Genomic DNA, 23186 nt, shown 5'->3' with positions numbered 1-23186 from the left:
ATTGAAAGTGAACGACAATATTTTTAAGAAAATGTCCAAATAAAAGGTATGTGGTGGAAAAGAGTCATTTAAAAAAAAGAAAAAAATGAAAAAAAAAAAAAATAAATAAATAAAAAATACTTACAACCGCGACGAGGTGTTTGTGCTTTTCATATTTGCTAAGCATGAGAGTAGCAAACGAGATTTCAGGTATATCCATGTGTGGGTACGTGCTCTGCACGATGCCTTTCGTTGCTGGTGAACCTGCAGCGGTGCCGATAGCACTGCTCAGCATCCGACAGTGTGTCTGTATACGATGAGTTAATGGCCAACAACAACGAGCGTTTGTGGCCAAATGTGAAAACATGTTACGGTTTGCGCAAGGTTGCGAAACATGAAAATGGAACCTTGACTTCGAAATTCGAAACGGCAGTCGAAAACAGTTCCGTGACATTTTCTCGTTTTATTTTTCGATTTAAAACCCTGTCAAAAAAAAAAAAAAAAAAAAAAAAAAGATATTGTTAAAGCAGCATTTAAAAAAAAAAGTTGAAATCTTATTCCTGCAAAAAAAAAAAAAAAAAAGGTTAGGGTTAGGGTTAGAAGATAAAATATATTTCTGATAGTATTTCTAATTCATACACAAACCTATCTAAGAACACTGCCAGATACATGAATTACATTTGTGTGAAATTTCTAAAAAAAAAAAAAAAAAAAACGAACTTATACAAAGTTCCTTTTATATACACTAGCAAGCCGTTCAGCATTGCCCGGTCATAAAATACACATAATTATATTTTAATAATTGCAGAATTCTTATTTATTATAAACAGAAATACCGTAGAACGGTAACATTAAATTCCTTTTAAAAATAAAAAAGCCTGAGTGCCCGGCGTTGCCCAGGTGTTTGGAGGTGTGTGTTAAGCAAAAAAAAAAAAAAAAAAAAAAAGTGGTAGTAGGCAGGCAAGCTCGAACCCATACCGCGAAGCAGGAAAAGAATGTGAACCCCCCCCCAAAAAAAAAAACGTGACGTCTTTGCCGTTGCGTCCATCACCAAACCGGAAGTGGCGAAGGTTTACATTAGGGCTAGTCAATCAAAAAGAGGGGAAGACTTTCGGAAAATATTGGCAAAAAAAAAGCAACCCCCTCCTTGTAGAAAAGTGCCCAGTTGAGGGTGAAGGAATTAATGTTTTTAGCCAATTTTTCGATATTTGTCATCCGAAGGGTCGTGCTTCAAAAGTATATCGATCTCGTGAAAATCCGTCGCCTCTGTCGAAAGTTTTAGGCAGACATACAAACATACGTACATTTAAACAGGCAGGTGAGATTTATATTATAGATGAAGTAAAAAAAAAAATAAATAAATAAAATAAAAAGAAAAAAAGCGGAGAGAAACAGACATGTGCATGCGAGTATTATGTTTTTTCTAAACTGTTCACTTCTTGTAAGTAAAAGATAATCGAACCGAGATCGAAACTAAAACCTAAAAACAGTGAGTCTAATATGCTAATCATTAGGCCAGCCTAACAACCTTTAAAAAAGTGTTTTCAAGCCTACTTATTCTTAACATAAGTCATCTGTCATTTGAACGATTCACGCATGTGCATTCGTGAAACAGTTGACAAACAGATAAAAATACGATGACCCTCATATACCAATTTTTCAATTTTGACCCCTTTCCTTTTCCGGATGAAAAGGAATTAAAAAAAAGTTTTCCACATATCTGAATACCCTATATAACAAATTTCAAGCCTGTAGATAAAAAATTCGTTGATTATATAGGTTGAGAAATGTCCTCACACACACACACACACACACACACACACACACACTTTTATAGATATATAAAGATTTACAAACAGATTTAAATGTAACAGATCCCGGGCAACACTAGGTCGGTACAGCTAATTGTTTATATATATATATATATATATATATATATATATATAATATATTATATATATATATATATTATATATATATATATATATATTATATATGATTACTTAATTTAATCACATAAAGTAATATATGAAAGTATAAATTTATGCGTAAACTTTAAGTATTTACTTCAAGAGTGCTCAATATGTAGATAGAGCTAGGTAGTAAGTTATAAAATATATATGGCAACTAAGCTACACAGAATATTTCGCATTTCATCCACGCTAGGATTCCTCAGGCTATATATAAGATGTTATGTAAGCAAGTTTTTGTTATTTATTTATTTATTTATTTATTTTTAAGATTTAAAAGTGTTTTTATAAAATAGACATCATTGAAAAACTTCCACAGTAAACGAACGCGCCAACTAAAACATTGGCGGAATCGATGATGTTGAACTAAGATAAAGAGGGTTAGGATTAGGGTTGGGATTACGGTTAGACCTGACCATTGAAGATGTCACGCAAACATATTTAAATGTTTTGGGATCCAGCACCAAAATGTAATAGACTTTGTGGCTCTTGCACGCCCCAATAATTTTTCCAAAAGTAGATCAAGAATTGCATAAATGTAAACGAACAACAAAACGTGAAATGAATATTTCCGCTTTGTGTCAAAGATATTTAGAATGGCATTCAGTAGCATGCATACCAGATGCCAATTCAGCCAACCACCTCCCCACAAAAATCACACCGGTGTAACGATAGTTTAAATTTACCGAAACAAGAAACCTTCTTGACAATTACTTGCCATGTAATACGTTGCCTGAAAGCTCTTTGTTCAAACTCCTCAACCTAACATTCATAGGCAACATGCATTGGAACAAATATATTGAAAACATTGCCAAGACTGCTGCTAAGAAGGTAAGCTCCCTCTACCATGCTAGAAAACTACTCACACCAGACAGTATTCTATATCTTTACGAAACCACCATTCACCCATGCATGGGGTATTGTTGCCACATCTGGGCTGATGCATCTACCACTAGTCTCCCTTTTAGACAGAACCCAATATATCCGCACCATCAACCAAGCTCTGACCTCTGTCCAATCACCACAATATAAATATATGGCATGATCACATTGGCACACTGGTTCCTGTCAGATCACCGAAGTTAAGAAAGGTTGGGCCTGGTTATTACTAAAATGGGTGACCAATTTGGAAATTCCAGGCACTGTATGTAGGAGGACGTCGACACCTCCCTACAAGAGTTGCAAAAACTTAATGTCGTCATCTCTCCTAACGGTGGTATACATGCAACTGGGGAACGTTTTTGAATTTCATGCTCCCGTGGAACTTCCTCCTTTGGGTGAAGCCACTTAAACTCGGATAGGGTTAGTGCCGTTTCACACACATCACCATAATGCTGCATCTGGACATTTGCATCTGGCACTAGTCTCTTTTTCTTGGAGCCCCAAAAAAAGACTCCAACCCAATAGGCTCTGCACTATCAAACTCCAATCCCTGTTCCATCGTAGCATTTATGTCCCACTTTTGTAAATATCCCTCAGTAACCTGACAAGCAACAAAATCCCACCTCTTTACTGTAGAAACTCCTAGATGCCAGAAAGCCTACTTTAATAGTTTCTTCCTTTGAACTACTAAACTTTGTAATTCCCTTCAGATTTCCTGCCTGTACCGACATGCAGAAGTTCAAGTATAATGTAAACAAATATCTTGCTACTCAACTCTCTAGATAGTGTCCCTGTAAATACAGTATCAAATAGTAGCCCCTTATATCAAAGTGGCATTGTGCATTATTTGAGGTGAATAAGAATTTAAAAAAAGAAATGTTATAACCGCCATCTTGTCAAAGGAAACTAAAAAAATAAAACCGGTGAATATAGAGAAATTTGCATCTTATTAAATTTTTTCCAGTGTTTATGAGGACATAGAGAGAAAGTGTTAGCAAAAGAGTAAAAACTTACTCCTATATTAAATATTGATCAATATTAAATCTATATATCTATAAAAGTGAAAGTGTATGTGTGTGTGTCTGTATACATTGCCCTATGCAATAACTCAATTTTATGTCTACAGACTCGAAATTTGATATACAGGGCACTGAGATTTGGGAAAATCTTTGTAATCCATTTTGGGCCAGAAATTTGGCTGTTAAGGGGGTCAAAGTTCAACGATTTGACCTTTGAGAACTCTACCAAACTCCTCCGCCAATTTTGGGTCTAAACACTTGAAATTTTAGATATAGGTTCCTTGGACATGGATCTAACTTAACTTGATTTGAGTCCCAAGCAGTAAATGTTAAGGGGTCATAATAGGGGTCAAATTTAAAGAAAAAATGACCGCTTTTTTTCCTTTTGCTCAACATACACCTCCAAACACCCGGGCAACGCCAGGTTGAAATGCTAGTTATAAAAAAAATTGATTGAAATTAGGATAACTTTCTTTCCATTTAACTTAAACATTTTGACATTTTTGGGGGGGATATTTAGTTGAATTTTGTTTTATGTAGAGAAAGCAAAGAGTTGGACTGAAACCATTTGTAAAAATGTCTTTTTAAGAATACGTTACATGGTTTTGATTCAAGGAAATATCTGAATTTAAGGCTCAATTAATAAATATTTCCCCAATTTTTAGTTCTCGATTTCACTTCTAAACATTTCAACATTTGATTAAATTTAGTTTCATGTAAAGTTTTGTGAAAATCCAGATAATTTGATTTTTGTGAAGTTTTAAAAATAGGTATTAGAGATTAATGAAATTCCTAAGATTTCAGTTTCTTGGAATATTTTAACAGCATTTTAAGTAGCATAACATGCCCCCCCCCTCCACTTGAAAATTCAAATATTTCAGATTTGCATTAAATTTGATCAACAAAATTCCCTGAATTTCAGTATCTTTCTAAGAACCCTTAAGTTTTAATTTTAGAATTTTTTTATAAACAACATATAGATCTTGACCAAAATTAAAGTAAGGCTTCTAGACATACGATTTAGTACCATTACATCTTGATTTTAATCTTTGTAAGGGAGCATAAGAGTTCCAAGAATTCGTTTTACTCGTCCTGAGTACGGATATCCAGTATTTATAGACAAACCTCTCTTTTGAAAATTCAAATATTTCAGCTTTGCATTAAATTTGATCCATAGCCATTAGTCACTAATTAAACAAGATTCCATGAAATTCAGTATCTTCCTAAGACTCCTTAAGCTTTAATTTTAGAGATTTTCTAGAATCAACAGCATGTTATCGATCTTGACCAAAATTAGAGTAAGGCTTCCAGACATAAGGTTCAGTATCATCATATATCAGTTTTTTTTTTTTTTTTTTTTTTTAGTATTTTAAAAGGTTCTAAGGAGCATAATACCAACACAACTTCCCAATTGAAAATTTAAATATTTCAGATTTGCATTAAATTTCATCCCTAGGCATTAGACACGGAGAAGAGACTTGACAAAGCGGTTTTTTTTTAAATGAACAAATCATCTGCAACCACTCCTACACTGATGACATCGCTCTTGTTAATGAATGCACCCATAAACTTCAAGTTTTTGTCTATGCATTAGCAAAGAATGCGAAAGAAATAGGATTAGAAATAAACAAAGAGAAAACAGAATGTATATCTACAGTTAAATCATAGTTTAACCTAAACATGACGTTTCACAGTAAACCCATCAGACAGGTCACCCAATTCATTTATTTAGGGCATAAACTGACTGTCTCCAGTGATCATTGAAACACAGAATCGGGCCGGGTTGGGCGGCTTTCCAAAAACACAGCATCATTCTAAAATCAAAAAGAGGCGCCGATAACTGTTAAAGTAAAGGTTTATTTAATTTATGTCCTTCCAATAGTTTTATATGAACTTGGTTGTATCACATGATCTAAACAACTAGTCAATCGCATTGAAGTGTTTCAAAATCACATTACGGAACATCGTCTGATCGGAAAAAAACAAAATGTCTGATCGGAAAAAAACAAAATAATGTCTGATCGGGGGAAAAAAAAAAACAATGTCTGATCGGAAAAAACAAAACAATGACTGATCGGAAAAAAAACAAAACAATGTCTGATCGGAAAAAACAAAACAATGTCTGATCGGAAAAAAACAAAATGTCTGATCGGAAAAAAACAAAATGTCTGATCGGAAAAAAAAAAAACAATGTCTGATCGGAAAAAAAAAAAAACAATGTCTGATCGGAAAAAAAAAACAAAACAATGTCTGATCGGAAAAAAAAAAACAATGTCTGATCGGAAAAAAAAAACAAAACAATGTCTGATCGGAAAAAAAAAACCAAAACAATGTCTGATCGGAAAAAAAAACAAAACAATGTCTGATTGGAAAAAAACAAAACAATGTCTGATCGGAAAAAAAACAAAACAAAATGTCTAATTTCTACCCACTACTAATCTACCCACTATTTGCTAAAATCAAAAGTAAAATCCTTAAACTTTTTGGCCATGTCAAACGATCAACCACTGCTGTGTCAAAGTTATGCTTTGAGGATATGTTAGAAGGCAAAAGAGCCAGAGGAAAGCCAAGAAGAAAGTGGGGAGGAAATGTTTTTAATTGGACATTTCTCAGCAGTTGGCCGTCCATCAACCAACTTGCCCTGTATCGGAGGGAATAGCGAAGAATAAGTCATTTGGATTCGCAATCCGCACCAAACATGCGACATGATTAAGAAAGATTCCCTGAATTTCATTTTTTCCTAAGACTCCTTAAGCTTGAATTTTAGAGATTTTCATCTTTGTAAAGGGATATAAAAGTTCTGAGATTAATTCTAGTATTTATAGACAAATAAATACACATTTGTCTTTATTATAAAAGCAAAGAATGAGAATACGGGTAGGTACAAGGTGCCTTCAAAAAGTTTCCAGACTTTTTATCTTGTACAAGCATTTAAAATTGTTATAGACTCTTGAAAATTCAGTTATTTCTGTACATCTTATGAGATGATTGGCTAATTTTTATGATTTTAGGTTCAAATGAACAGTTATAGCAGGAATTGTAATACACCCTACTAAAGCCTGATTGTCACAGCTGGCGAATTTCAAAAATACAGTCTGGACGTGAGGACACTTTAGAAGAACGATATGCAATAAAATTGTTTTAAACTTGGAAAAAATGCCACAGTAACGCATGGAATGCTTCAGACTGGTTTTCGACTATCTTGCATGAATCGAGCATCAGTTTTTGAGTGGCATAAGAGATTCAAGGAAAGCAGAGAGTCTGTGAGGGATTATAAGAGGTGTGGGAGGAGTAAGGAAGTCAGAACACCAGAGTTGATTGGCCAAATAAAGAACTTCATGGATAAGAACCGTCGTGTGTTTATAGAGAGAATAAGTGCACAGTTTGATGCCAGTGTGGGAACTGTACACACAATACTTAGCGAGAAAATGAGGACGTGGAAGATTTGCGTAAAGTGTGTCCCAAGAGTACTCCATCCTTGTCACAGACTATTTGACCAACATGGGCATCAACAGTTCCTCATCCCCCCTATGACTTAGTTATTCCCCAAGAAGCTCAAGGAAAACCTTGGTGACCATCGTTATGAGACAATTGAGGAGATGAAAGAGGTTGCGACAATTGACACGCTCACAGAAGACTTCCATGCTTCCATGGGGGCCTCCCAGAAGTTGTTGGAATGGTGCAACAAGTGCATTGCAGCCGGGGGAGATTACTTCGAAGGAGACTTGAGTTTCATGTGTGTACTATCAATGAAAGTGTTCATATGACAAAGTCTGGAAACTTATCGAAGGCACCTCGCATATATTTGTTTTATTTTAATTTTTTTTTCTTTTTTTCTTTGTAATCAAACAAACAGACAAACAAACACTTTTACGCATTGGACTTTAGAATGAGAATGAAGGTATATAGGGTTGTTTTTTTTTTTTTGTCGTTCATTTTAAATTATTTTTTTATTTTATTTATTTATTTATTTTTATCCAAGTAGACAAAAACACTTTTTAACTCAAATAGTCTGGAGGGTAGAGGAGTGAGGTTTCCAAGAAGACGAATGCTTACGGTGAATAAGGGAACCGCCCATCTAGCAGAGAGAGAGAGAGAGAGAGAGAGAGAGAGAGAGAGAGAGAGAGAGAGAGAGAGAGAGAGAGAGAGAGAGAGAGAGAGAGAAGAAAAAAGTTGCAAGATGTTAGACGCTTGGGTATAGAGGAGGACGGGGTCAGAACGGTGGGGTGAGAGCGACGATGGACTCATGCCGGTATGTTTATAAACGAAATGTTATTTTAAGAGAACAACAGTAACACTGGTCGTTATATTTACTGACAAAAATATGCTAACAGTAGCTTGTTATTATTTTTTTACTAGTATATTACAACCGTCACTCCAAAAAGGTATGGTAATTCTTGGGAGGACTGTATCATGATAATATATACTACACTAGCTAAAAGAAAAAATAAGTTATGCCTGGGAGGATGGTATCAATACCTTGGCACAAAGGCCACTCGAGGATAAGGATTGATGTGTGTAAGAGACAATAGTGTAGTAATCGTTAATGGTGGAAATTGGATAGAATTTGATTTAGGGGATGGCTTGAGAAAAACTTGTTTACATTGGACTTGAAGACGACCATATTGTAGTCAGGTGGAAACCAGGCCAGCCAGCGGGAACCGATTTTCACAGGCGGGCAGTTCTAAGAAAAAAAAGCTTGTTCATGGAATGTGCGTTTAAATTTAGGCACAGATAAGGAGTATGGGTTGCTAGTGGTTGAAAGTAACTTTTATATTCTTATTTCTTGTATAAAAATGTTTGCTTGTAAAGTGGTGTATTTCTATGTTTTTCATTTATAAAACCCTGTTATTTCATATATATATATATATATATATATATATATATATATATATATATATATATATTACCCACACACGTCATAATCTCGTTGATACACCAGTTCTCATCAGATCACCAAAATTAAGCAACGTTGAATGTGGTTAGTACCAGATGGGTGACCGTTTGGGAATTCCAGGCGCTGTATGTGCTCTCCGCTTATCTCGGCATTTGTTTCCAGTCGTCCTGAACCTTTACTTGCCATTGGTATTAAACAATGTCGACTTAGGAGGTGTGGTCGGAGATTGCGCACCTTCTGCCACAAAATTTAACGCGCAGGCACCTACGTGGTATCCATAGTCTGTCAAAGACTGAAGAAGCCTATATATATGTTAAAAGTCCACGTATTCTTCTATGATAATGATTTAAAAGCTTATGAGAGTTTTTTGAAGCATGAAAAACGATGTTACTTTTTGTATTTAATATTTTTATTGTTATTTTTTTTTTATATTTCAAGCGGACCTTTTTTGTGACCAAGAGCGGAGGTCCGCTTGAAATATGAAAAGGGTGGCCTACTTAAAAATAGCCCAATCTCTCTAATCAATTTTTTTGTCAGATTAAGCGGCCCACTTAAAAAGAGCCCGATCTCTCTAATCTTTCTCTTACACACCAACTGACACCACAAGACAAAATGCAGATCTTTTTCCAACAAGATGACGCTACATACCACACGTCTCACAGATTACTGACACGAGCTCATGACAAGTTTACAGACGAGAGAATAAGCAAAGGGTTATGGCCACCGCGTTCCCCGGACTTGTCATGTGATTTTTTTTTTTTTTTATCTTTGGGGGACTTTAAAATAAAAAAATTTATGCAAATAATCCTCACAATCTAGACCAACTAAAGAAGAACATTATTAATGCTATCAGGAGAATCACAGGGAAGATCGACAGGCAGTATTTGCAAACATTGTTAAACGTGCCCAGAAATACACAGATGTCAGCACTTCCAGCATCTTTTATAACACTACAGGTAATTTAAACAATAAAAGAATGTTCCTCCTTACTACATTTTCTGGGCAACTCTGCATATATATAATTATAAAACTCAAATGACCTTGTAATGAGTGTTGTAACCACACATCCGTTTTACGACTTCCGGTTGCGTATGTGTACATAAACACACTCATACCAGCGTAAACAAATAAACACAAATTGCTACTTTTGCAGAATTTGACCTGCGGACTGAAGTATTAGCGTTATTAGTTAGAAATTATTATTTAACATGAGAAGGGTGGGGATGTTTTGCAACTATTCTGTATTACAACTATACTGTCGCAATTTTCTTACAAATAAATCAACCCGTTGACAACTATAAGAGCATTTTACAATGGCGATTTACCCACGTTCTTCCTTTTAAAAATTTATTCTTCATTTTTAATACACCTTTCTTAAAAACATTCACACATTTTCTTCTACACTACCAACATAAATAAATAACCCCGAAAATGTTTTTTTTTTACAAATAAATAATCAACACAATAAAACGTATTGTTTTACTGTGTACGTTTTCAGCGTCCCAATTGTTTTTTTTTTGTGTTTAAATTATCCAAATAAACAATTGTTAATTTTTTTTTTTTTTTTTTTTTTTTTACATTGTTCATTTTCACATTGTCTTAGTTTTATTGACCTTATTAACATAAATTAAATATTTGACCCAATCGGTCATGAATGTTTGTTTAAAATAAATGAAAGAAAAGTTACATTTTATTTTCATTTTCTATTTAAAAAGCCATTCTTAACATGGGGAGAGTGTTTTTTTTTTTAACTATTCTGTATTTTCAACTAACAATTTCATTTAAAAAAGACATATCAAAATTTGAATTTAACTTTAAGTATTATGGTATCTGTTCAGTGCACATTTACCTATAAGTATGGCAAACCACTTTTAATGCAATGGCTGTGAGTTAGTTGTTTTTTTTTTTCAAAAATGAACAATTATAAACAGAACGACTCATAGAAATCTATCTATATTATTTTTTTCATTTTAACATACTTTCATAGAAATGTTTGTTATGTCACAAAAACTATTTTCTTTACGTCAGAAGTGTCACGCTCATACATTAATTCCATAGCTTATCTAACATACTGACCCAACGGGTCACAGGTAGTATAATATATATATATATATATATATAAATTCCACGTAGAAAGATATCCAAAAATTAATAATTCAATTTCAACAAGGGTTGTTGATAGTGCTCAATCAAAGAGAGCAAATTATGTTTTATATGCGTTTATTATTCTTTATATAAATACAGTCATATCTTGCTACGATGTGCAGACCGTTTCAATCATAATTGATCTCATCAGTACATCCCTTTCCAAATTTTGAATTTTTAAATCTTGCTTGATTAGATCAATTATGATCGAAACGGTTTGCAGATCGTAGCAAGATACGACTACATAAAGAATAATATATATATTTCTGTAGAAATATATTTTCTTATAATATATATCAATCCTTATTTTGGAAGCTCAATGTAATTACATAGCAATATATAGAATAAATGACAAAAAGTTATATTCCAAAATTCATGATGTTAACCATCTTATAATTTATTCCTTTGATTCAGTTGACTTATATAATTCTTGACAATATCTCTTTTGTAGCACAAAATCAATCACTTAATTATTACATCAATCAGTGAATCTATTTTGCCATTAACTCATCAGAAGAAATAGCAACAATCAATCCGTCAAAAGGAAATGAAATGTGATTTGACATGATTAAAATCCGAAGACTGGATGAGAAGCTGCAAATACCTTTATATTTTTCAAATACGCCATATTCAATATGGCGTTAAGGGTATAATAGATTCACTGATTGATATAATTAAATGATAGATTTTGCGCTACAAAACAGATACTGTCAAGAATTGTATAAGTCAACTGAATTACAGGAATAAATTATAAGATGGTCAACATCATGAATTTTGGAATATAACTGCCATTTATTCACACACACATTATATATATATATATATATATATATATATATATATATATATATATATTCCTCGATTTCTTCCTTCACTTAAGTACAACCTTTTATACCCCAGTTCATATTGAATGTCGGTGTGGTTCATGGCTATACACAAAGACGCTCCAAGATGGCCTCTAACAAGTTAAAGTACCACACTACACTTTCTCCTCCATTTTTGTTTTTTTCCTTGAAATTTAGGTAATTCATTTTTGTTAATCAATGAGAATTTATCTGACTCGGTAATCACTTAAGTGTCGATGAGTGAACGGTAGTTAGTGAGATAACAGTGTGGTGATCGTTACTGGTGCAAATTGGGTAGGATTTGATTATTTAAGTGGGTGGGGGAGTCCAACAAGAATTTGTTTACATTGGACTGTTTTTACTTCCAAACCAACCTATCTCTGACCAGGTCTTTATTCATCCTTCACGTCCATTTTAATTACTTCCTCCCATGTTTTCCTTAGCTTTTCCTTGCCAACTAACGCTGTTAGTGTAATTGTTCCACATCAACTAACCTGACGCAAGAACTCTCATCCATCCTCTCAAAGTGACCATACCATCAAAGTCTTCAGTTTTGCACACATCTTATACTCCCCAGATTTAATCTTCCTCTGAGATCATCAGATCCAAGCATGTCTTTAAGACTCGCATCATACATCCTTCATATCATTCTCATATCATTTCTCTCCATGCAACGTTGTTCCGGTTTCACTTCCATACATCATCACACTGCGTGGGAGGTGGGAGTCGTCGAAAATTTAAATGTGATGTGAACAGACATCTCGCTGCTCAACTCCCTACATGGCGCATCATCCCAAATAGAAGCCCTTTTATTATGCTGTATTTGTCTTTCTTTTCCAATATATTTTTTTTTTTTTTTACATAGCAGTCACCACTTATCACGGCCCATAGGCCACTCGAGGATAAGGGTTATTGAGTGTACAGTAATCAATGGGATAATATCGTAGAAATTGTTAGTAATGGAAATTTGGTAGATTGGATTACTTAAGGGGACGGTTCATCAAGAATTTGTTTATGTTAGACTTGAAGACAACCAAGTTGTAGTCAGCTGGGAAACAGGCAAACGGAAGACAATTCCACAAGCGTGCAGTTCTAAGAAAGAAACTTTGTTCATGGAGTCTACATTTTGACTTGGGCACAGATAAAGAGTGGAGGAAATTGTTGAGTGGTTTCAGCTAGACAGGTGTTTTTCATGAAAGATTGGCGAGGGAGGACCAGAGATTGGAGCTCAGACGAGCACTTGCCATGGAAAGAATGATAAAACAAATATAGGCTCGCAACGTCCCTTCTGTGGGAAAGAGGTTGTAGGGAAGAGAAAAGGGCATCCCCCACTAAGCTACAAAGTCGATTTTGTACTTAGTAAAGGCAGGATAAGTTTCTAGCAGCTCCCGCCCAGATGTGGCAACATTACTCCATCCTTGGACGAACTTGGCTTTTATATAGATAGAGAATTGCATCAGCAGTGAGATATCTACTGAAGCGGTAGAACGATCCCACCATTTTCCCAGAGACCTTGGCAACAGATTTGATATACATGTTCCATTTCAGATCAGGAGTAAAAGTCAAACCCAGAAGCTTGTCAAAACATGAGGTTTCTCCAAGACGAGAGCCCCCCATTTCAATTAATGCCAGGCAGGGATCAGTGCATTGATGATTTAAAGGTAGGAGCTTGGTTTTAGATGCATTAAAAGTAACCAGCTGCCTTTTCCCCCCATTGTACCATGCGCTCAAGATCAGAGGAGAGAGAATCAGAGAGAATTTGGTCATTTATGGCTTTTGATGTGTTGCCATAGATGGTAGTGTCGTCAGCAGAAATGTCAGCATGTGTTTTGGGAGATCATTGATGTAGATCAGGAAGAGAGTTGGGCCCAGGATGGACCCCTGAGGGACTCAAGCATTAATACTGTGAGCTTCTGATTTCTGCCCATCAACCACTACTTCTATGAGCCTATCAGAGAAATGATTTAATAATTGAGAAGACACTTCCAGCTATACCATAGCTGGAGATCTTGTGAAATAGGCCTTTATGCCATACTCTATCAAAGGCCTTTAATATGTCAAGAGCAATTGCCCTAGAATGAAGCTTTTGTTGAGAGATTCACTACCCTTACTGGTCAAATACACTAACTCCTGCTCAAAGTGAGACGGTAAAGCCTGGGAAGGTGGACCACCTAGAACTGCACAAAACCAGAGACATATTTTAGCCAACAGTAAATAAGCCATCTCAACAATGGCCTGGACTGTTAGCTTTAGTACCAAGGACTCTCCTCCCCTGCCCAGGCTGACGTTTATTAATGGGTCAGCATCCATAGACAGCAAAGATAATCATTACCGGTGTAGTGGCTGTTTTACATCACGCTGGCATGTGTTGGATGGCTTTTAGAAGTTTCTTTTGTTTTGTTTTTTTACAAGAGAGTCACTTCTTATCAAGTCCAGAGGGCTACTCAAGGATAAGGATTAATGAGTGTATGGTGGTCACCGAGATAACAGTGTAGTAATCGTTAGTGGTGAAAATTGGGTAGAATTTGATTATTTTAGAGGGTGGCACAGCAAGAACTTGTTTACATTAGACTTGAGGATGACCATGTAGTCTGTTAGAAATTTCAGAATGCAAGGGCGATAACCGCTGGATTTTCCAATCACGCGGTTATTTCGACCAATGATATTGCATTGTTCAGTTGCTGCGGAGGATTCAGAATTTGGCGGGAATATTGTGTTTCTTAAAACAGATTTCCATCCAGCATCGAGCAAAGCTGACGCGAGTTATCTCGCTCCGTGTCTAATGAACTAAGGCAGGATTCTAATCCATTTGTTATCTCCGCTCATTTAAATGCGGATACAAGCCTGAGGCTAAAATGTTCTACGGATTAATTACTTCATTATCATTGCCCGCAGGGGGGCATACTATTTTATGAACATCGATCGCAATGTGCGTTGTTCGACCAGTCTGGAAGGATTTCGAGAACCCTTAACCATTTCTACCAGCATCTTCCACAAGAAGAAAACTACCTTCGCCTTTCAAGGCATGAACTACCCGCCATTTGGCTGAAGCTAAAGAGGGCACTCTTTGGCAATATGGACTCATTTATTACCTTTTATAAATAAAATATTCTTGGATTTTAAGGTGAGCCTTGTTGCTTTTCTGTGTCTCTTTCATTCTGCCAAAGGCAAAAACGAGTAAGAGAATTTCTTACAAGTCAGCTGGAAAGTAGGCCGGCAGTATAGAGTTAGACAGGCGGGTAGTTCTAGGTAAGAATTAAGTACATCTCGTTTTGGAATGATAACTTATGATATACATGCTCTGAAAGTGAAAATTCGGTTTCATTGAGCTTATATTTGTTACAATTCTAAATATTTATAGAAGATATACTTGTATACTTGAATAGAATATATTTTCTTATAATCGTATATATATATATATATATATATATATATATATATATATATATATATATATATACACTAGCAAAAATTACCCGTCGTTGACTGGGTTCAAAAACAGCCTGCAGAAAATGGACTCTGATTTATGAAAGTATGATAGGTTATGAAAAGGAAGGGTTGTAAAGAGATAGATTCGAATTTGGGGGTATCAAAACCAAAGCCAAATATGATGAAAGTAAAAATAAAATAGATAAACCCCATAATTTATTATACCATACCTGTTCACACTGAAACACTTATCACAATATTCTGTGGATTTATATTAAAAAAACCTTGTTAAACTTTGTGACATATTTCCATTCTATGGAGGTCAGGTGCGAACGGACACCCCATAATTTTATCATACCATATTTCTTCAAACTGAAAACATAATTATCAAAGTATACTTACGCAGATAGATATAAAAAATCTTTAAAGTTTGTGCCTATTTCCATTCTATGGAGGCCAGGCATGAACGCAGGCCCCACAATTTTATTATACCATCACTATTTAAGTTAAAACATACTTATCAAAGTATTATTATGTACATCTATATCAAAAACACTTGTAACCGTTTTTTTTAACTTTTTATTTCCATACTTTGTGGACCAGGCGCAAACGCAGACCCCACAATTTTAATAAGCCACCGTTCTGCCAGATCAAACATACCCATTCCTGTGTCTCGATACATCTTCTATCATTATATGTGATCAGTTTTCTATAATAGTCAACCATATAGGAGTCTATTCGTGACCAGACACACACACACACACGTTCAGCTTTATATTATATATATATATGATTCCGTTTCAGTCTTGCCAGACTATGGATATACACTAAAGTGTGCCTGCGTGTAAATTTTTTTTTTTTTTTTTTTTTGTGGCAAGATTTGCACAATATCCAACCATACCTCTCCTGAGTCGGCGCTGTTTTAATTCCAGTTACAAATACATTCGGCACAATCACGTTGACACACCGGTTCTCGCCAGATCACCAAAATTAAGCAATGATGAGCCTGGTCAGCACCAGATGGGTGACTATTTGAGAATACAAGGTACTGTATGTGCTCTCCACTTACCTCGGCACACACACACACACACACTAGCAAGCCAAACAGCATTGCCTGGTCGTAAAATATGCAAAATATATTTTAATTAATGCAGAATTCTTATTTACAAACAAAAATACCATAGATATTATACATAACGTTACATTCCTAAAAAAAAAAAAAAAAAAAAAAAATGAAATTAAAAAAAAAAAAAAAAAAAAAAAAACGGAAAGAAACCGAGACATACGCCTGCGAGTATTATGTTTTTTCTAAACAGTTCACTTCTTGTAAAAAAAAAAAAAAAAAAAAAAAAAAAAAAAAAAATACTCGAGCTATTGAAACCAAAACCTAAAGACAGCGAGTTAAGTACGATAACCATTAGGCCAGCTTACCAAGATCTTTAAAGTGTTTTCAAACCTCGTGAAACAGCTGACACGCAGATAAAAATCCGATGGGTTCCATGTACCAATTTTTCAATTTTCCCAGATGAAAACAGATTAAAAAGTTTTCCACATATCTGACTACCCTATATACCAAATTTCAAGTCTGTAGACCAAAACTTCGTTGTGTATAGAGGTTGACAAGTGTCCTCTCTCTCTCACACACACACAGTCTTACTCCATCACTATTACCATTTGGGCATTTAAAAAAAATGTTTAAATTTCAACTGTATTTCTCATAGTTACCGTTGGCCATGTGGATTTGTTTCATGCCAGGTCCGAATTTTAATTGTAATTGTGATTTCCTGCACTGATGATTCCTGAAAGGATGAAACACTAGTGTCTGTAGCTATTAAAAAATGATAATATATATGCTGGGCCTCTTTACTTGAGCGGTGATAATGGCTTGAATCAAAGTTTAAAATGCAAAAGTCAAGTATCATGGTTCACTCGTGCTCTAAGCAGAAACATTTTGAACGCAATCCTATCATATCAAAGAACCTACTGTTGATTTTATATGCTGGGCCTTTCTGCATTTGAGGTAATAAAACTTCAATATTAAGCTGTATAAGGCGTTAACAAAATCGCCTATTCCTTCTTTCATCGGATTTTTTTCAATTATCGATACTTATCGAAGACATTCCGATACAAAAGCTATCTAGAAACACTGCCAGGCACATAAGTACATTAGTATAATTTTTTTCCAAAAATCGACCTAGCTGTTTAGGAGTCCATAAGGAATGAACTCGCACAAATATGCACAGTTCCTTTTATATAATAATAGGAAGCAAGAGACATTTTATAATAAACACAAGCAAAATAATGAACTCAGAGACAAATTCACAGAAGCGACATTTTTATATATGTTTAAAATGGAAATTTACATCAGTAGGAAAAACAGAATGTTTGTCAATGATTTTTAGAGTCCTTTTATAAAACGAAGGACAACTGAAATATTGAAACCTCGTTCAATAATTTAACGGCTGTGAATTATTCACAAATCTAAAAATCGTCATAAAAATTTCTCCACTTAATTATACAAATTATAATTCATTAAAAGTTGTTAAGAGTCAAAGTTTGTTTTCATAATAAAAATAAAGTTCAGTGAGAAAGGAATATTTCAATGAATAGTTTATACATTCGTTTTTGTTGAGCATACGATAATGTTTGAGTTGTGTGTCTGTGTTCATTAATGTTTGCGTGTGTATGCTTATGACAGGATGTGTGAGTTAAGATTACAGCAGTCCCCAGGCCTGACAGAGGAGCGAGGGGAGAGATGATAAGAGGTAGATCTTAGATCTGTCGTGTATTTTAGTTCAATTGTTCATTAAAGAAAAATCTGGCCTTTTATAGCATCCAAGATGGATTGAAAATGGCAATTTTTATAAATTCAGAGGAATGCATCTGATTGGTTTAGAATGCTTTTATTTTTAAATTCAGGTGAATGTATGTGCAGGGAAATATGTACAGAAACGAATTAAAGCATTTTCCTGTTGAAAGCTGAAAAATAAACATCACTCCCTCCTTTTATTACTTCATCATTTATGACGCCATAACATAACATGACATTCTTTAGCTGAAATACTGAAATCTTTGACATTCTTTAGCTGAAAGCCTGAAATCTGGCTTTTTATAGCATCCAAGATGGCAATTTTTATAAATTCAGAGGAATGCATCTGATTGGTTTAGAATGCATTTTTGTAATTCAGGTGAATGTATATGCAGGGAGATATGCACATAAACGAATTAAAGCATTTTCATGTTGAAAGCTGAAAAATAAACATCACTCCCTACATGTTATTCTATGTTCTTTGTTTTACGGATGATGTCATCCTTTTGTTACTTCATCATTTATGACGTCATAACATAACATGACATTTTTTAGCTGAAATACTGAAAAAGCCTGAATCGATAATTTAACGGCTGTGAATTATTCACGGGTCGAAATATCGACGTAAAACCTTTTACACTCAATTATACAAATTATATTTCACTAAAAAGTTATTAACAATCAATATTTCATTTGTTTTCATAGTAAAAAGAAAGTTTGATGAGAAAGGTTTATGATATTTCAATAAGTAGAGTTATACATGGGTCTTTGATGAGCAGACGATAATTACAGAGTTAACGAGTTGTGTGTGTTCATTGATATCTGCGTGCATATCCTTATGACTGTATGAGTTGAGATGACAGCAGCAGCCTCTAGACCTACCAGAGGGGAGCTGAGGTGACAAATCTGGCTTACTTTATTGAAAAAAATTCTGCCTTTTTTTTATTGTAGCATTCAAAGTGGATTGAAAACACCAATTTTTATAAATTCGGAGAAATGCATATGATTTACTTAGAATGCTCTTGTTTTTATTAATTCAGAAGAGTATGCGCAGAAACAAGTTTAATCATTTTCATTTTGGATGCCGAAATGTAAACTTTGCTCGGTACATGTAAACCTTAGCCTTTTCATAGAAACGAACAATCCAACTTTGTTGAATTTTTCCATTCCTATTTCAATTAAAGGTCATTAGGTCAAATTATATGTTCTTGCTTAAAAATGAAATATATAAATTTTCTTTCCAAAGTACACAGTTCAAAGTACTGGCGTGACAATTACTGGAAATATTTTTAAAAATTAGAAATATTCAAACATTTATATTAAATTTTTTATAAATGTGGGAACAAGGATAATTATATATATATATATATATATATATATTGGTAGAGAGGCTGGTTGATATCGGTTGATAAATTAGGAAATAATCATAACGGAATAAGAAATAGTTTTTTTTTTTTTAATCTCTTAGGGAACGCCTACGGCAAACGGTGAATTTAAATTTAAATATGAAAGCATGCACCCCCTTGCCTTCGGCGAGCATGAATTTAAATTCAATAAAAAAAAAAATAAATAATAACAAACAAATAAACGCACTAGCGTTCGAGGTGCACACACACACACACACACACACACACACACACACACACACACACCTCCCTGCCTCTGAAAATGCAATGCGCAAGAGAGCCCAGTATCAGCGAAGCTGATGAAAAGGGAGAGAAAGAAAAAGTGAAGTCGAAGAGGACGAATAAAGAAAGCAGTTTTTGAACTGAGCGTTTGTTTTAACGGTGATAAACGATAGCGTTCGTATAAAAAAATTGAGGCAAGAAAAAAAAAAAACAAAAGAAAAAGAGACTGGGGAGAGCAGTGAACGTTGTCAAATAGACCGATAGTTTTGTTTACTTTGAGCGAATAATGAATCAAAAAAAAAAAAAAAAAAAATTCGCTATGAGCCGGTGATGCTTAGGAATACCCAAAGCGCAGCGTAAACAGATTTCCCTGAAATAAACAGGAGTTGAATTCTTTCGGCCGAGAATGGACATCATGGAAAGTTCACGGCGAAGATATTAAAGATGAATAAGAAGGTTGCAATGAACAAAAATATCGTCATGTCGACGGACGTCCCCATCCAAGAAGTAACCAAACAGGAAAAATCTCGCGAATGATGAACTTTGCGGAGACATTATGAAACACAAAAGTCTAATTGGATAAAGTTAAGTGACTATTATGATTTCCTCATCCTGATATACTCGCTCCTTGTCCTTGGCCGAACTGTCATACCATAATGGAAATGGTATATACATTGTCTCTTATATTATTTTTTTTTTGTTTGTCACCTTGTTTTCTTTTCTTTCTTTTATGATGTTTCCTTTTTTTTTATCATCCGACCTCACCCCAACCTACTGCGGTGTGATATTAAATTTAAGGATGTTGAATAAAATTTGTGTTTTAAGATTTTAGCGTTGTGTCATTCTTGCTTTGAGTTTGAATCGTTCGGAATAAAATGTGCTAATGAGGACCTCAGACAATGTGTCAAATAGGTCACAAATCGTGGACGACACTTTAGTTGTCATTATTTCATTTTTATTTTTATATTGTTTTATGGACAACATAGGGTGAAGCGCTGACCTAGAGTCATAAGATTCTTACCAGGGGACATCCACCCCGACTCAACTTCATACTGGCCCGTAACAGTATATATATATATATATATGCAACTCCGCAAAAAGGAATTTTATGAATCTTCATTGCGTTTCTTCGAAGAATAAATTTTTGTTAATCCTAATTTACAGAGTTTTAATTTATATATACACTAGCAGTTCAGCCCGGCTTTGCTCGGGCCCTATGTACTGTTAATAACTTCATGGGCATATTACAAAGGTTGACGCATGCCCAGATAACCTAAATCTAAAATTTCAAGTGTTTAGACCCAAAATTGGCGGAGGAGTTTGGTAGAGTCTGCAAAGGTCAACTCTTTCAACTTTGACCTCTTAGCAACTAAATTTTCGCCCAAAAACTGATTAAAAAGCTTGCTGCATGTTTGAATACCCTTTATATAAAATTTCAAATGTTTAGACCCAAAACTGGTCGAATAGTTTACTAGAGACCGTAAAGGTCAAATCTTTTTAACTTTGACCCCTTTGCAGCCAAATTTTCGGCCAAAAACCGATGAACATTTTTTTATCTTTGACCCCAAATTTGACCCTTTAACATTTGTTTTGGGCTCAAATGAAATTAAAAACTTTGATCCACGTCCAAGTAACCTACATTTATAAAATTTCAAATATTTAAATCCACAATTGGCGAAGATCAAATCGTTGAACTTTGACCCCTTGATAGCCAAATTCCTGGCCGAAAACCAATTAAAAAGATTTTCCCAAATCTCAATACCCCTTATGTTAAATCTCGAGTCTGTAGACTGAAAATTGACAGAGTAGTTTGGTAGGGTAATGTACGCACACACACACACAATTTCACTTAATTAGTGTTGGGACGATTAATGGAAATCGAGAATCGGGGGGGGGGGGATCGGCAAATTTGGGTATCAGAGTAAAAAAAATAATGCCTATTTTCCGATGCCAAAACGATTCTTTTGTCTTTTTTTTTTTTTTTTTTTAAAGGAAAATCTTCCATTGCTGATAATGATAAATAATAAATATTTATTGATTTTAAAATGCCAGTAAAGCTAAAATCTATAGGTCATCCCCCACAATTATAATCTTACGTTTAGAAAAATCTGCTTATTAAACTTTTTTATTTTACAGAAATCAGGGAAAATAACTTTATAGTTAAATATTTAGAGATTTATAAAAAATCAGAATCGGTAATTGTATTGGAATCGGAAATTTAGTACAGAATGGAGAAAAATATTGGAATCGTCACATCACTTTAATATTTTGGTACTCGGTGTGTGTGTGTGTGTGTGTGTGTGTGTGTGTGTGTGTGTGTGTGTGTGTGTGTGTGTGTGTTGTTTTTAAATGAATGAAGACACTCACTTAAACAGACGAGGAATTTCCCCGGGGAGTGGGTTCCTTATTGATGTCACAAAAGAGGATATGACAAAGTATACTACTAAAATTTTGTGCCTGGTTTGCTTACTACCATGCATATTGGATGACATTCCTAAAGAGATGGTTAGAATCTTAAAAAGATATCTCGGTTGGAATGTATGAGACAGTGGATGAATGTCTGGCGCCCGGTAGGATGTCTCTTTGCAGCTAAAGCAAATAAAAAAAGTAGTAATAACCCCCCACCCCCACCCCGTATAAAAAAAATGGTGGAAACGCCATTAAAAATTATAGCTAAGTCTACATGTTGGGGTGGCACCATTGCAGATTCTGACAATGGACTATTCCTGACGTCACTTCCGGTGATCAGTTTCTATTTTGCAGCAGTCTGAACCGAAAACAGCCGTAACTTTACTTTGACCTTCAGTTGAGCGCAGATTCCACTCAACTAACATCGTTTCTGTATAATACATTAATTAAGAAATCATATAGAAAAGTAAAATATTTGAGAAAACGATAGTTTTTTCACAGATTCATTTCACTGTTTCCGAGTCTTTGTTATTCTTTTCAACATTTACACCATGACACTATATAAAATTGGTTTTTGCTAACTGTTTGTAAAAATTAAAAAAAAAAAAAAAAAAATTGAAACTCCATGGAATAAGGAAATAATTGACTGTATCTTGTATTTTTTTTTATATGAATAATAAATGTTATAAATCAAAATTTGTATAAAAAACTTTTGCAGATCATAATTTGCAAAATGTCAACCCTCTTCATATTTATGTACATAGATAGGAGGATAAAATGCACGATATACCATAAAATGAAAAGCCGTGGAGACAGGATGTATGATAAAAAGACAGAAGTAAAAACAAAATTAAACACAGGAAGAAAAGTCATACAAAAATGAGATTTACTGGTTTCATTCGGATTGATGAACATTTCTAGAAAAAAAAAAGAAAAAAATGTTAAATTTATTGAATAACATAATAAAAAGGGGGGGGGGAACGCTACAAGGGAGGATGTTTTTAGCATGTTTTATTTGAAAACTAACCCAAGACGGTACTCATGCACTTATTGATCCGTGCTGAAATAATAACGTTATTACTTAAAAAGCCATTCTTAACATGGGAAGGGGAGGGTGTTTTGTACCTATTCTGTACTTTAACCTTACAATTGGATAAAAAAAAAAACACCATAA

General features: G+C 34.5%; 1 protein-coding gene across 2 annotated transcripts in view; it reads right to left on the bottom strand.

Moving 5' to 3' along the window:
* LOC145255631 (uncharacterized) overlaps positions 1-23186 on the bottom strand; it is a 165614-nt gene that overhangs the window by 84132 nt on the left and 58296 nt on the right. For both annotated transcript variants that reach the window (XM_080114158.1, XM_080114159.1), the window contains exon 2: positions 125-462. In XM_080114158.1, coding sequence (XP_079970284.1) covers positions 125-433 — 309 coding nt within the window. In that variant the 5' untranslated portion in view covers positions 434-462. The remainder of the gene's footprint in view (positions 1-124; positions 463-23186) is intronic.

Source organism: Euprymna scolopes, chromosome 31 (assembly GCF_053919585.1).
Source record: "Euprymna scolopes isolate OS-2025 chromosome 31, ASM5391958v1, whole genome shotgun sequence".
Taxonomy (NCBI): domain Eukaryota; kingdom Metazoa; phylum Mollusca; class Cephalopoda; order Sepiida; family Sepiolidae; genus Euprymna; species Euprymna scolopes.
Note: the sequence above shows the minus strand (reverse complement) of the source record. Positions and strands in the feature narration are given on the sequence as shown.